The 13,317-nt window shown below is 50.8% G+C and overlaps 4 protein-coding genes across 4 annotated transcripts; 2 read left to right on the top strand and 2 right to left on the bottom strand.

The window, feature by feature from the left end:
- Window positions 1-3,354: 3,354 nt before the first annotated feature.
- TGAM01_v206283 (hypothetical protein) lies at window positions 3,355-4,035 on the top strand (the record flags this gene model as incomplete). Its single annotated transcript, XM_018807011.1, has 1 exon — window positions 3,355-4,035. One exon carries the CDS (start codon window positions 3,355-3,357, stop codon window positions 4,033-4,035), a length of 681 nt encoding a protein of 226 aa, XP_018659712.1.
- Window positions 4,036-4,160: 125 nt separating this feature from the next.
- On the bottom strand, window positions 4,161-6,263 carry TGAM01_v206282 (hypothetical protein; the record flags this gene model as incomplete). Its single annotated transcript, XM_018807010.2, has 3 exons — window positions 4,161-5,393; window positions 5,454-5,760; window positions 5,866-6,263. 3 exons carry the CDS (start codon window positions 6,261-6,263, stop codon window positions 4,161-4,163), a joined length of 1,938 nt encoding a protein of 645 aa, XP_018659711.2.
- A 409-nt stretch (window positions 6,264-6,672) lies between these two features.
- On the top strand, window positions 6,673-9,626 carry TGAM01_v206281 (chloride channel 3; the record flags this gene model as incomplete). Its single annotated transcript, XM_018807009.1, has 5 exons — window positions 6,673-7,677; window positions 7,729-7,843; window positions 7,903-7,994; window positions 8,056-8,241; window positions 8,304-9,626. 5 exons carry the CDS (start codon window positions 6,673-6,675, stop codon window positions 9,624-9,626), a joined length of 2,721 nt encoding a protein of 906 aa, XP_018659710.1.
- Window positions 9,627-9,913: 287 nt separating this feature from the next.
- On the bottom strand, window positions 9,914-12,802 carry TGAM01_v206280 (DNA ligase 1; the record flags this gene model as incomplete). Its single annotated transcript, XM_018807008.1, has 5 exons — window positions 9,914-10,450; window positions 10,509-11,277; window positions 11,331-12,453; window positions 12,516-12,655; window positions 12,777-12,802. 5 exons carry the CDS (start codon window positions 12,800-12,802, stop codon window positions 9,914-9,916), a joined length of 2,595 nt encoding a protein of 864 aa, XP_018659709.1.
- Window positions 12,803-13,317: the final 515 nt, after the last annotated feature.

The following is a 13,317-nucleotide window of genomic DNA, read 5'->3' as shown; positions in this document are numbered from 1 at the left end:
AGCGATGAGGAGTGCTGGAAGCCCTTATAGCGGACCTTGCCTTGTTTGGCTTGGGAGCTGCGAGCAGCCACCGTCACCGAGTACAGACAGCAGAGAGGACTGGAGTTAGAGGGCTTGGTATCTGCTAGCGAGGTTCAGGTATAGCAGTTTGACGTTAGCAGGCAGTAGTAGCAAGTAGCAGTACACAGTATCATTGATATCATTGAGACTACGAGTAATTGTGGCAAGAAACAGCAGCTGGTGGTCCAGCCAAAATCACACAGGACAAATCAGGAGAAGGGCGGTGATGGGCGCCAGAGAGAGATACGGCAGTACTTTGCACAGAGACTCGCAAAAAAGAGACGGGGTTGGTGATGGCTCGGTGAAGCAGGCAGGGTGATTGGTGGGGGGATCCCGCCTGACTTGCTGCCTCTTTATCGCAGCGGCTCCAGCGGCGGACCGCAAATCCAGCGCTGGAGGCCATCGCAGCAGATGAAGGGAGTTGAGCCTTGGGAGTTAGGTAGAGGCACTACTAGTCTGTGTAATGCAGCCTCGCGTGCCTATTCTCTGCAAGAACGGCAGCATGTACTCTGCCGTCGGCTTCCTAATGTGCGAGCATCTTATCTCGACCACTCTGGACGCGTGCAGTACAGGTAACAATATGCGGGCAGGCTGGTGGCTGAAGGGGGTTTTTGATGGGCCATAATCTGTACGTAGCAGGCTAGCAGCAGCAGCAGGAATTGGGGGGGCTGCCTCAATGCGCGACAACGGCGGACCAGGCCAGGGAGGCAGGCAAAGAGGCTGGGCGGTGGTTCGTTGACGATGGTCTACTTTCCTGTTGCGGACGTCTTGGCTGATGACTTCAGGAGAGAGGGCGATTTGGGAGAGAGAGCAGGATGCAACATGCCACTGGCTGTTGATATTACACAGCGCTCGGTAAGCCTGTGAACATTGTGCATTGTTGCAATGTTCATCTTCTGATCTCATAGATGCCATTCAAGTACAAGCTCTCTATTGAAATGGTGGGCTGCACCAGATGCTATGCGAAATCCGCTGCGGAGGTACTGGCTACCAGGCAATTCTCCATACCAGCGCCCTTGGGCCACCCAAAGCCCCTAGCTCCTGGCGGGTATCAGATACAAAAGGCATCTGCATGAAACAAACAGAACAAAGCGATACAACAACACCCTTTGATTTGCATCGCAAAGGGCTTCAGATGACGTATATCACCATCAACGCAGTCATTCCAATGCCTATTCACGAATCAATAGTATGACTCCCACCACCTCGTCAAGCCCCCTATGCAGGTACCATCACATTTCACTCTGCATTTGATGACGTGGGTTCCAAAGCACGCAGCTCCAGCAATCCTTCTGCTGCAGTCTAAACGCCACTCGACGCATTGCATTGCAGCCCCCAAGGGCCGAAAGAATCGCAGAGAAAAGGAAACAAGAAAGACATCCCCCAAAAAGGCTGATCGCCAGGATCACGCATCCGGGGCGTCTTCCGCGTGGCTCTTTGCCCCTTGCAAGCCCATCTGCCAAACCGGCTACTGCCAGGCCAAAGTTTCAGCTCATGCAAGCCGGATCACGACTACTTACTGTAAGACACAGCAAAGAAAGGAGACAACTAGAGAGAGAAAGAAAATCAACTCGAAACCAGAAGAGAGATCGTGTTCTTTGTGCCGCGCGTATCTCTGGTCTCACGTCGCCATCTCGCTGATAAAAGAAACATCAGTGCCATTATTCATTATTACAAACAGAAAAAGGAACAAACGACAAACGACAAAAAAGGGTCAAGGTGTGCTATTTTAATGCTGCCAGTACCAGGCCTCCCTACCCAAGACCCTGCCTATGGACATGTATTCACGATGACTTCTTTTTTGCCCCAGACATATTCCTAGCATTTTTAAAAGGTGCACGTGAGCAACCTCCTTAAACGAGAGACACCTACTACTTCCTTTTTTCTCCCTTTCTAGCGAGCTCATTTCCACCACCAGGTAAAATCGCCGTTGTGGCTTTTCTTCTTCATCTTCTCTAGTCCCCGTGTCCTCGATCTGCCCGCTTGAAACGGATCAAATCAATCTATCGAGCTCCGTAACTTGGCGCCGCTGTAAGTAGAAGTAGGCAGTACTTGAAATTAAAATGACGACCTCACTAGCGGTTCCTCTCCCCGATTGCTGTCCACAAGCTTGTTTCGCGAAGCTTCTCCCCCCGGTACGGCTCATCTAGTCCTGCGTCGGCAATCAGAGGTGATCTCCTAGAGCGCGATACGAAACGCACCATGCGGCAATCATCCGACTGTTTCCTGCGCTACTGCTACTACTACTACATATCACCACGAGTACCAATGGTATTACTACTAGTACCTACCAGCTAATATAGGGCCATCGCTTCAATACTACTCGTCACCTCGCACGGAGCGGCACATTGCAAAATGAAGGGGAAGCGCAGAATTGCAAATATGCACCTGACCATGTGCGAAGCGCCCACGGGATTGCCTGTCGTGCTACGCTGCGGTTTGCGCTTGCAGCTCACCGAAACCGGTGAGAGCATGTTAAACAGTGGGAGGACAAGAGGGATTGCATAATGGTGTAACGACGTAAGCACGGCGGCGGAAGATCAATGCATATTCCCGTGATTACACAACTGCCAGGATGAGCTTTGTGTCGATGCGGTGTGTTCCATAAGCTTTCCGTGGATTGTACGAAGCATTGCAACAATAGAGGAATTGCCAGTGAAATGGCTTCCAAGGCTTCCAAGGTTATTATCAATCTCATACCTAAAAGTATGAACCTGGGTAAGTTTACATGGCCAGAAATCCTCTTGAAATGGTATGTCGTAACTGAGTGGCCTATCATTTCTTCAACCGCAATTTGCTATTGCTAAATTGGAATTGATAAGCCGAGCTCAGATTCTATGTATTTCTTGTCTACAGTACTATTCATTAGAAGAAGATGCGTTTTGAATAGCTAGTTCTAGTTTCAACGTGATGTTGACTGAATGACTTTTCAATGCTTGGATTCAAGGGTAGGCAGGACTGCTTTAGTGCGGAGGCAACGAAGCTTTTGTTACCCAACTTGTTTCCATCCCTAGCCGAATTTGCAGGTGTAATATGTATTAAATCACCAGTATCCCTACTCTTACTTAGCCTCACAATGTAAGTTTTACAAAATCATATTCAAATTTCATTACTTTACTGCAATCTAGTTTGGAGCGTAGGTAGTCACCGTAGTGTAGAGCTGAAGAGCAATTGAAAATTGGATACTGTGGCTCAGCTCGGCTCACCCCACCATAGCTCAGAGCCTCAAGAGCTACGCACTGACGTCAATCTCCCAACTTCATGAACCATCCATCAGCCAACAACTACTCAAAAATGGAACAGCAACATATTGACTCCCTGCTAGAGCGCTACTTGTCCCTCATAGACGAGTATTCGCGCCTGCGGGAAGAGCTGACGAAGCTTCAGACCGGCGTCTATCAAAACATTGCCCGAGCCAACTTTACCGGCGAGCGGGGCATGAGATATGGCCAAGACCACTACGATGAGAGGATGCGCGCTCTGAGAGTGTTGGACATCGAGCTCGCAGAGGACAATGTACCCAATTTTACAATCAAGAACCTGAATCACCCTGTTGATGGCGCTACGGGCGATGATAAGAAGCAGGAGGAAGCTGAAAAACGCAACGACAGCTTGAAAGAGGAAGAGACAGAAAAGGAAGAAACGGCAGACATCACCAATGCCCAGGAAAAACCAGCAGACAGCGCCGAAGAGCAGCAAACTGACCAAGAGAAAAAGGATGAAGAGAAGGCAAAGAAACCGATTCACAACCCTCTGCACTGGTTCGGTCTCTTGGCCCCTCAGCCCCTTCGAACTGCTCAAACGCTATCCATCCAGGCCGTGCAAGAGGCCATCCCGAGACTCGTCTCTGTTAACGCCGAGATGGAGCACGTTGAGATTGAAATCCGCAGGGCAAAAAAGAAGAGGGCAAAGGCAATGGCTGCGATGGCTGCAGAGAGGGAGGTTGTAAGGCAGGGGGCTGTCGAGGCGAGGTGATGAGGAGGATGGATTCTGGGGACAAACATATGTGTGTCATTAGCGGTATAGAGAAAAAAGCATTGAATCTCAACTTGGAACTTGGTTCATTACTTCTCATAAGCTTTTATGCTACCATGTGACTTTTATATACTTTGCGACAAGTTGCCCAGAACCTCCAACACATCTTCAATATCCTCTCTCAAAACGCCCTCTCTGGGAATTTCCTTTCCCAACTGCGTCGCAATACCCACCAGCGCACTAACAGAATGCGCAAATCTCTTCCTCATTCCAATACTCGCTTTAATCAACAACGCGCAGCACAGCTGCAATGCTGCAACCTGGAGCCCCAAGACTACTAGAGGAGGGGAGAAATCCTGCGGCGGGAGAAACACGTCCCACGCTGCGACCGCCGTAACGAGGTCCATCCACTCCTCGTTGGTACTGTTGCTTTCCTCGGCCACTTGGAGAAGAACGCGGATGATTTCGATGCCGCGAGATGTCTCACTTTCGCTGATGTTGGAAGCAGAGGCATTGTTTTGTCGGAGAATTTCACACAGGTCTTGGCTAAGCGTCTTCCAGCCATCATGCTGAAGAAGAATGTTTCGGCCCTTTTCGAACTGAACCAACGCTTCCAGGGCAACCAAAGTTGGTGATCGAAAATCAAGCTTGTCCGCCACACTGCCACGGTACAGATCCATAAACATATCCGTCAACCCAGTAGCTTCTTTTCTCAACATGTCATTCTCGTCTTCGCGCAGCCACAGGGCGAGGGCCCTCACAGCGGAAAGAATAAAGGGGTCTTCATCTGCGATATTCTCCAAAGAGTCCCATGTGAGGGTAAGCCGAGATCCCATTGAAGTCTCCGTCTTCCCAGATCGAGCGTCTGGATGTAGTCCCATGGCACCAGCGTATGTAGCATCCCACCTGTCACGCAGGTATTCAATGGTTACAGACATAGTCTCCGATATGCCCTTGCGGAGTTTAAGAAGATTGTCCGGCGACATGACGAGACTCTCTAGAGACTCATCTTCCAACGAGCGGACTAAATGCCCGATAAAGATGCATATAATGTCAAATGCAGATGCGAGTCGACGAGACAGATTTGAGTATCCCGGTTTGTTGAGCTGCTCTAGCAACAAGGGTGCCGAAGAGCGGATATCAATTAGAAGAAGGTTGACGAATAAATAGGAAAATGGCTTTTCGTCGCTTTTTTCAACCTTGAATATTAATTCTGAAGCTGCACTGGGATAGACGCGAAGAAGAGAAGCGGCAGCGTTTGTGTAGGCTGACCGGGCTGCGGAGTTTGGCCGACTGGTTACAAGATTTCGAACATAGTTGACGACTGCACCGAGCCACTTGGGATTTGCTGGGATAACCTAAAGTTGAGTAATGCTTAGTAGATAATTCGTATCATGCCTTTTGTAGGTAGTGCTCACCTCTGAGCTCGCTTGCCGCAGCAGCTGCCCCAGAAACTCGAGAAGCGTCACGGCGTCAGTGCCTCGGAATGAAGCTACAAGAGACTGCACATTGCGATCTATATGATTAGCTAGATAGGAGGCGTCGTCGACAACAACCATGGCATTTAGCCAAGCGTGTAGTAGAATGTCCATTGCAATAGCGTGTGATGGCGCAATTTCGGTGATGGAGCTCAAGTCGTCTATTCTCACAAGTGCCATGGCACCTTCTTGACAGCTCACAAGAGTATAGAGGAGCTGTAACAGCATATTTACTGTTTCTTCTGATCTATTCAAACGTCTTAGCAAACATGAAAAAATAAAAAAATAAAAAAATAAAATAAAATAAAATTAAAAAAAATTCAGTGGAATTTGATATGAAAGCCTGGCTTACCCATTCAACACAGCACTAACAAGCCTGGGTATCCTGTCCGTAAACTTGGGCTGAGACGTTGCTCCTTCGGGTAAAAAAACGGCAAATGTGTGCAAAACAGACACAGCCAAACCGAGCATCTCTTTTGAATCCTTCTTCGATGGATCTGACCCTGTGCGCAGAAGCCTATCGAGGAACTTGGCAGGGAGACTATCCCATAGCCTTTGGACAACGCCATGGTTCTGCTGGAGCTCGGGGGAGTTGTCCAGGACGGACTTGAGAAGCGCTAATCCCACAAATCGCTGGGTGTCGTCTTGCGCCTGGACCAGAGATTCGATTTTGGAAATGTTTGCTTCGTCTTGCTGAGAGGTGGCGGCTGCAGCAGACGCTGGGCCGGGTTTATCCTCTTGTGAGTCCATCTTTTAAGTTTCTTAACAGATGATGGATAAGCTTTAGGCAATGGAATCTGAATGATGCGTTGTAATGTTCAAGAGGATGTCTGTATGGAGTCGAACGTTGGAGAAGGACTGAGCCTGAAGTGCGCAGATTTGTATAAAGAGGCAATATGATTTAGGATATGATGTGAGAATGAAACATCGAAGTCATTGACACGACAGCCATCAACCTCATAAAATGTCTATAAAGTGGCTGTAAACCAAAACGCCAGAGCCCCGCCAGCCAATCACCATCCACTCCAGAAACCCGCCCTTGCGCTGCTCCTAGTTTCAGCTGTCTCGAGCGCCTCTATACAAAAACGACAGCGTCTGCCTATTGGATTTTTGGTTTCGGATCCCCAGGCCGAGGCGATGGAATAGACCGCGGCGCATCATGTCTGGAGCCGGCCCGCGAGAGCAGCACCAGCCTTCCTCGTCGTCATCGCACACGCCCGTCATTGTCACTCCAGCATCCTCCGACGACCGCGACGAGCTCGACTTCCTCGGCGACGACGACGATAACGATCGCGACATCCTCGACCACGACCCCATCCACGGCGACCTCAGCACGCCGCTGTCCTTTAAGCGCAAGCAGAAGCCCGCGCTGCTGTCGAACCCGCTGCGAGTCTTTTCGACGCTCGCCGGCTCGTCCTCGTCGCCGCCACAGTCGCATCACCCGCGCTCAAACAATCGCAATAATCATGGCCACCAGCACTCCACCTCGCTCGCATCGCTGGCCAGCGCCGCGGGCTCGCTGCGAGACCAAGTCTTTGGCAGCTCCCGCCCCAGCTCCAAAGACGGCCTCCCCAACGACTGGTACGCCGAGGGCCCCGGGCGGCGAGTCGCCTACGAGGACCTGACGGCCATCGACTGGATCTTCGAGTACACCAAGGAGCGCCAGCGCCTGCGCGTGCTGTCGTCGAGCTCGGGCGGCGGCATCGTCAGCTACATCCGCCACCTGCTGGACGCCAGTCAGGTCTGGATCGTGCTGCTGCTGACGGGCCTGGCGGTGGGCGTGATTGCGGCCCTCATCGACATCACCACCGACTGGCTGGGCGACATCAAGCTGGGCTTCTGCGCGAGCGGGCCCGAGGGAGGGCACTTTTACTTGAATAAAAACTTTTGCTGCTACGGCTACGACCAGGGCTCCAAGTGCGCGGGATGGCGCTTCTGGAGCGAGGCGCTTGGCATCCACTCGGCTGCGGGCAAGTGGTTCATTGAGTACTTTTTCTTCTTGGCTTTCGGGGTCCTCTTTGCGTACTGTGCGGCACTGCTCGTGCAGGAATATGCCATCTATGCCAAGCACAGCGGTATCCCCGAGATCAAGACCGTCTTGGGCGGTTTCGTCATTCGCAAGTTCCTGGGTCCTTGGACGTTGGTGACAAAGTCTTTTGGTCTGGTGAGATTGTCTATAATCTATGTTTATGAATGTTAAGCTTACTCTGGGCAGGTTCTCGCCGTGTCGTCGGGAATGTGGTTGGGAAAAGAAGGCCCCCTGGTGCATGTCGCATGTTGCTGCGCAAACGTGTTCATCAAGCTATTCTCCAATATTAACAACAATGAAGGTAAGTAGAGAACTTGCCGAAACTCAATTTTCTTTGAAATTCAGCTAATCCCGTTATAGCACGAAAACGAGAAGTACTCTCAGCTGCAGCAGCTTCTGGTATCTCGGTTGCCTTTGGATCTCCTATTGGAGGGGTGCTGTTCAGTCTTGAGGTGAGAGATTTCATTAATCCAAAACGGTTGGGACGTCTGTGTTTCTAATTCCTGAAAATAGCAAATTTCATACTTCTTCCCTGACAAGACCATGTGGCAGAGCTTCGTCTGCGCCATGTCCGCTGCCGTTATCCTTCAGGCCTTTGACCCCTTTAGATCTGGCAAGCTGGTCATGTACCAGACAAAGTATAGCCACGACTGGCAGGGCTTTGAGATCTTGCCGTATGCCATACTGGGTATCATTGGCGTAAGTCTATCTTCTTTTAAGATCATCTCTCTGTGTGAGTAGCTAACAATCAGACTACACAGGGTGTCTATGGCGGCCTCTTCATCAAAGCCAACATGGCCGTCGCTCGATGGAAAAAATCCAAATCTTGGCTCCCCGGCCCCATCACTCAAGTACTGGCAGTGGCCCTCCTCACTGCCCTCGTAAACTATCCAAACCACTACATGAAGTTTCAAGCTTCAGACCTCGTGTCCAATCTATTCACCGAATGCTCCCAAAACCTGGACGACCAGATTGGCCTGTGCAAAACCGGCGCAGCGTCAGCCGGCACCATTGTCCTCCTCATTTTCGCCGCCCTTGTCGGCTTCCTTCTTTCCACCATCACTTTTGGCCTCCAGATCCCCGCCGGCATCATCCTGCCGTCCATGGCCATCGGCGCCTTGGTCGGTCGTGCCATGGGCATATTGATGGAGATTTGGGTGGACAACGCTCGCGGCTTCTTCCTCTTCAGAACCTGTGCTCCTGACACGCCATGTGTCACGCCCGCTACCTATGCCATTGTCGGAGCAGCAGCGGCCCTCACAGGTGTCACTCGCATGACCGTCTCCATCGTCGTCATCATGTTTGAGCTCACCGGCGCCCTCACTTACGTCTTGCCCATCATGATCGCCGTCATGATCTCCAAATGGGTTGGCGACGCCTTCTCCCGCCGCGGCATCTACGAGTCCTGGATTCACTTCAACGAATACCCCTTCCTCGATAACAGCGCCGAAGTGGCCATTCCCGACGTCCCCGTCGCCGACATCGTGACCCGCGTCGAGGACCTCATCGTCCTCACTGCCACGGGACACACAATCGCATCCCTCAACAGCATCCTCGAGATGCACCCCCACCGCGGCTTTCCTGTCATTTCCGACCCCCGAGACGCCATCCTCCTAGGCTACATCTCCCGCGCAGAGCTAAGCTACAATCTCAAAACAGCCTCCAAGTCTCCGCGCAGCCTTCCCCCGGAGACCGAAGCCTACTTCTCCCACCAGCCCCTCGCAGACCCTCGAACGACGCTCGATCTCCGGCCGTGGATGGACCAAACCCCGCTGACACTGCCCTCTCGCACGAGCTTGCACCTCGTCGTATCCTACTTCCAGAAACTAGGCTTGCGGTACATGCTCTTCACCGACCGTGGTGTCCTGCAGGGCCTGCTCACGAAAAAGGACATTTGGTATGTCCTCAATGGCGCGGACGAAACGCGGCGCACAACAGCCGACTATTCTGCGCCTATTAGAACCGGAGCCAGGATAAGAGAGCAAGAAAGCGGGATTATGGACGAGGGAGGTGATGAGGAGCAGAGAGGCCTTTTGCGGCCGGGGGATGATGCGGATGACACGGATAGGGGGTCAATATTATAGAGTAGGGATATGGAGTTTGTAGGACGGTTTCATTTTGCGATATCTAACAGTATTCTACACTTTATAGAGGATTAGCTATTCGACATTTCAATTTTGGACAATAGTAATGATGAATAAAGCTGAATTTGGCGCATATTGCATAATACATAATAGTGCTCGACCACTAGAAATCAATGCATCTCATAACTCATACACAACCAAGCCGTCCGTAAAGATGAAATCCAATTCTCCATCCGTTTCCCAGTATTGATAGACAAAAAAGATAGATAGCCGTCTAATTTTTCCTCTTAATATTCAAAGTCGTCATCCACTGACGGACCCTTATTCTTCGTCACGCTCTCCTGTTTCCTGTACATCTCCGCAACTTGCCTACTACTCGTCGCTTCATTAGGTTTTTTATCGTCTCGAATCTTGATGAATCGGGGAAATCGCAGACTGATGCCCTTCTCGCCTGCTGGGTCTACGCCTTCTTTCCATCCAGCCTTGTACCGAGGGCTCAGTGTCAAATCCGCCGTCTTAACTTCCCAGACGTAGCGTGGCTCGAACCACACATCAGGTTGGTGCTGCCCGCCTGCGGAATGTGAATAGAAAGGCTTGGGGCGGGCAATTGTAATTTCGGAGAGCTGGGTATGGAGATCTTCGAGAACTTGCTCCGAGAAGCCAGTGCCGATGTTGCAGACCGTCTCGTACACATCGGTAGAAGGGTTGTAGCAAGCTAGCAAGAAAGCGCCATAGACTGATGTCCTTTTACCCTTGCCATAGTAAGCTCCCAGGACGACCAGGTCAAGAGAGTCACCAACGCCAGAGAGATAATCCTTCTTAACCTGTTTATCTGGTGTTAGCTGGAGTTGAGTAGAGCAATTAATAGACACTCTTATTTACCTTGAGCCAATTTCGACTTCGCTTGCTGGGCTCGTACCCGCTTTCTTTTCCATCCAGCATCTTCACCATCAGACCCTCACAAGATGCCTTGACACTCTCATCTAAGAATGTCTGAATCTCATCCAGCTCTTGGCCGTTCATGTGAGTTGCCAATTGAAACTCGCCTTCAGTCGGAACGAAGGCAGTGCTGAGGAGTTCGCGGCGCTCGCGAAGTGACTTCTCCACGACTGCTTCTCCGTTTAGATATAGCAGGTCAAAGGCAAAGACACAAACTTTGACTTTGATATCTTCGGCCTTTACATCCTTCCTCTTGCGAGTCATGAGTTGCTGGAAAGGCAATACTTTCTTCTCAGTCACATCCCAAGCCACAGTCTCGCAGTCGAGAACGAAGCTCTTTGTGTCTTCCTTGACCCATGCGCTGAGCTTCTCAAGAACGTCGGGGTACTTTTTGGACAAATCTTCCGAGTTTCGAGAGAAGATGCAGGCAACACCCGAATCAATTTTTTTAGTCGATCCTTGGGTAGATGCATCCAAATCTTGATCGGCATCTTTGGCCACATAATGAATCTGAGCACGTTCACCGTCGTATTTGTATTCGCACGTGAATTTCTGGCCCTCAAATCGGTCCAAAACCTCTGTAATAGCCTTTGTTGGTTTGGCCAACATGGGTTTCAGGGGCACGCCAGGTCGGAGTTTGCAGTGATCTCTCAGATTGGCGATGCCATGCTTCATCATGGCAGGAATAATGACATCGTAGCTTGGTAGTTCGCTGTCATCTATTAGTTTCATATCTGCAGGAATCACAAAAGATCATGTCCATACCTGTAAACGGTCTTGAGAGTAGACTCGCCATTTTCCAAATCTGCAGTAGTGGGTATTTTCCCTCTCGCCTCAGCTTCATGTGCTACAACGGCTTGAGCCAATGAAACCAGAACAGTCCTGTCTGCCAAGCCAAGTCGAAGCTTGCCTTCCAAGAATCGGATAATATACTTTGCTTCACTTGGACCGCCCTTGTCCTTGTTGATATCCACCTTCTCCTTCAAATGAGAGTCTGAAGAAGATAGAAGCTTCTTAATACCGTCAACTTTGCGACCCTGGGCGCCGTTACCAGTGACCGTCGCAATGCTCATCAAGCCTTGATGGACGCCTCTTACTGTCAGCGCTTTTGGCTTGAACATGGTTGGTTGCGTCGATCTGCTCTTCACAGCCACAAGACCAAGGTCACCAATCTCTTTCTGATCAGCCTTGATAACCTGAAGGCTTCTTCCGGTAGTTTCTCCGATAGCTTTCATGATGAGAGATTCACCGATACCAAGCTCAATGCCGGCGTAATCCGGGGCCAGCTTGTTGATCATGAGCAGGACGGTAGGCAGCAGATCATCAGGAGTGAGTCGCATGACTTGACGCAGGAACTTTGAGCAATACTCCATGATGATTAACCGTTTCGTCGTCAGCTCGATAAGCGAAAAGGTCTTGCAAAGAGCTGCATATGGTACAGGGGTGCCAGGCTGCCAATCAGGATATGCATCCTTCTCCTGCTTCTGGAGCATTGTTTGCTGAGCTTTGCGTGCTTTGGCAGCAACAGCTGGCTTTGGTTCCGCGTCGCTATCAGCCTCCGATGCTGATTCTGAAGATTGCTCCTCCTCTTTTGCAGCTTTCTCAGCAACATCCTCGCTCTCCTTCTTTATCTTGGCTGCCTTTGGCGACTGCGACCTCGGCTTTGGGCTTGACTTGGGGCTCCGTGACCTCTTTCTTTTGGCAGGGGGACTGCTCGGAGCTTCTTCTTTCTTTGGGGACGACTGAGGAGCTTCATCCTCGTCATCCTCAACCTTGACCCTTGTTCGCCTCGCTCTTTTTGAAACTGGAGCCTCGTCTTCTTCTTCTTCATCTAATTTGGGCTTTGCTTCCGTGCTCTTTTTTGGTGGCCGTGGGCGTTTTTTAGAATCTTTGCTCACGAGTCAATTATCAAGCTCCGGCCAAAAGCAGAAAAATGGCGAAACGCCTTACCCTTCTCTGGATCCGAGTTCTCTTTTGTGCTTGCATCATCCTCGTCTTCAGCCTCGTCTGCTTCTTTGCTCCCCGCCTTGGTCGCAAAAGCCAGCGTCGTCTGTCTTCCTGGTGCAGCTGCCTTGGCCCCAAAGAATTTCCTGAATACCCGCGACAATTAGCAATCAAACTCGACCTCAAGCATACCACGGCCTCATGTCACATGCTGCGTCAATCGAGTCCACCACACACCCTATCGTCTGCTGCGACGGCTTCACATACCCCAGAGTTGCCTGTTTCGGAGCCATGATGTTGTAGGATGCACCGGTAGATGCAGATGGCCAGCGACGAATCAATTGAGTTGATGCAAATCTCAGAAGGGCAAAGGCGTGAACAGAGCAATATTTATAGCGAGGTCGAGCTGGTGAATTAGTGGTTCTGGTGCCTAGGCACCGACAGCTGCTTCTGTACAGCCCAGCTGCTAGCATGACGCGTTGAGCAGGCAGAGACGCGTTAATGATCGGGCGCATCGCCTATGGGTCCCATCACGCGCGCGCGTGACCCGGCTCCAGGGTAGCTTTTACCCTCTATCAAAGACTTCAAGGAAGAATCCGGATTGTCGGAGTAACTGCGGCCCAATCGCTTATCGCTGAAACGCCGCATCTATTTTTTTTCGTGAGCCCCACGCAAATTAATCCCGCCCTATCCCCGTTGCAGCCTAGCGCGATCCAACAATCAAACCTCCATGCTCAACATTGCCAAATTTCGCAAACCTAAACAGCTCCAAGAGCCCTTTTGCCAACTTCATCCATCAACCTCTTCC

The sequence above is a fragment of the Trichoderma gamsii genome (assembly GCF_001481775.2).
Source record: "Trichoderma gamsii strain T6085 chromosome Unknown Scaffold_21.2, whole genome shotgun sequence".
In the NCBI taxonomy this organism is placed as follows: Eukaryota; Fungi; Ascomycota; class Sordariomycetes; order Hypocreales; family Hypocreaceae; genus Trichoderma; species Trichoderma gamsii.
Note: the sequence above shows the minus strand (reverse complement) of the source record. Positions and strands in the feature narration are given on the sequence as shown.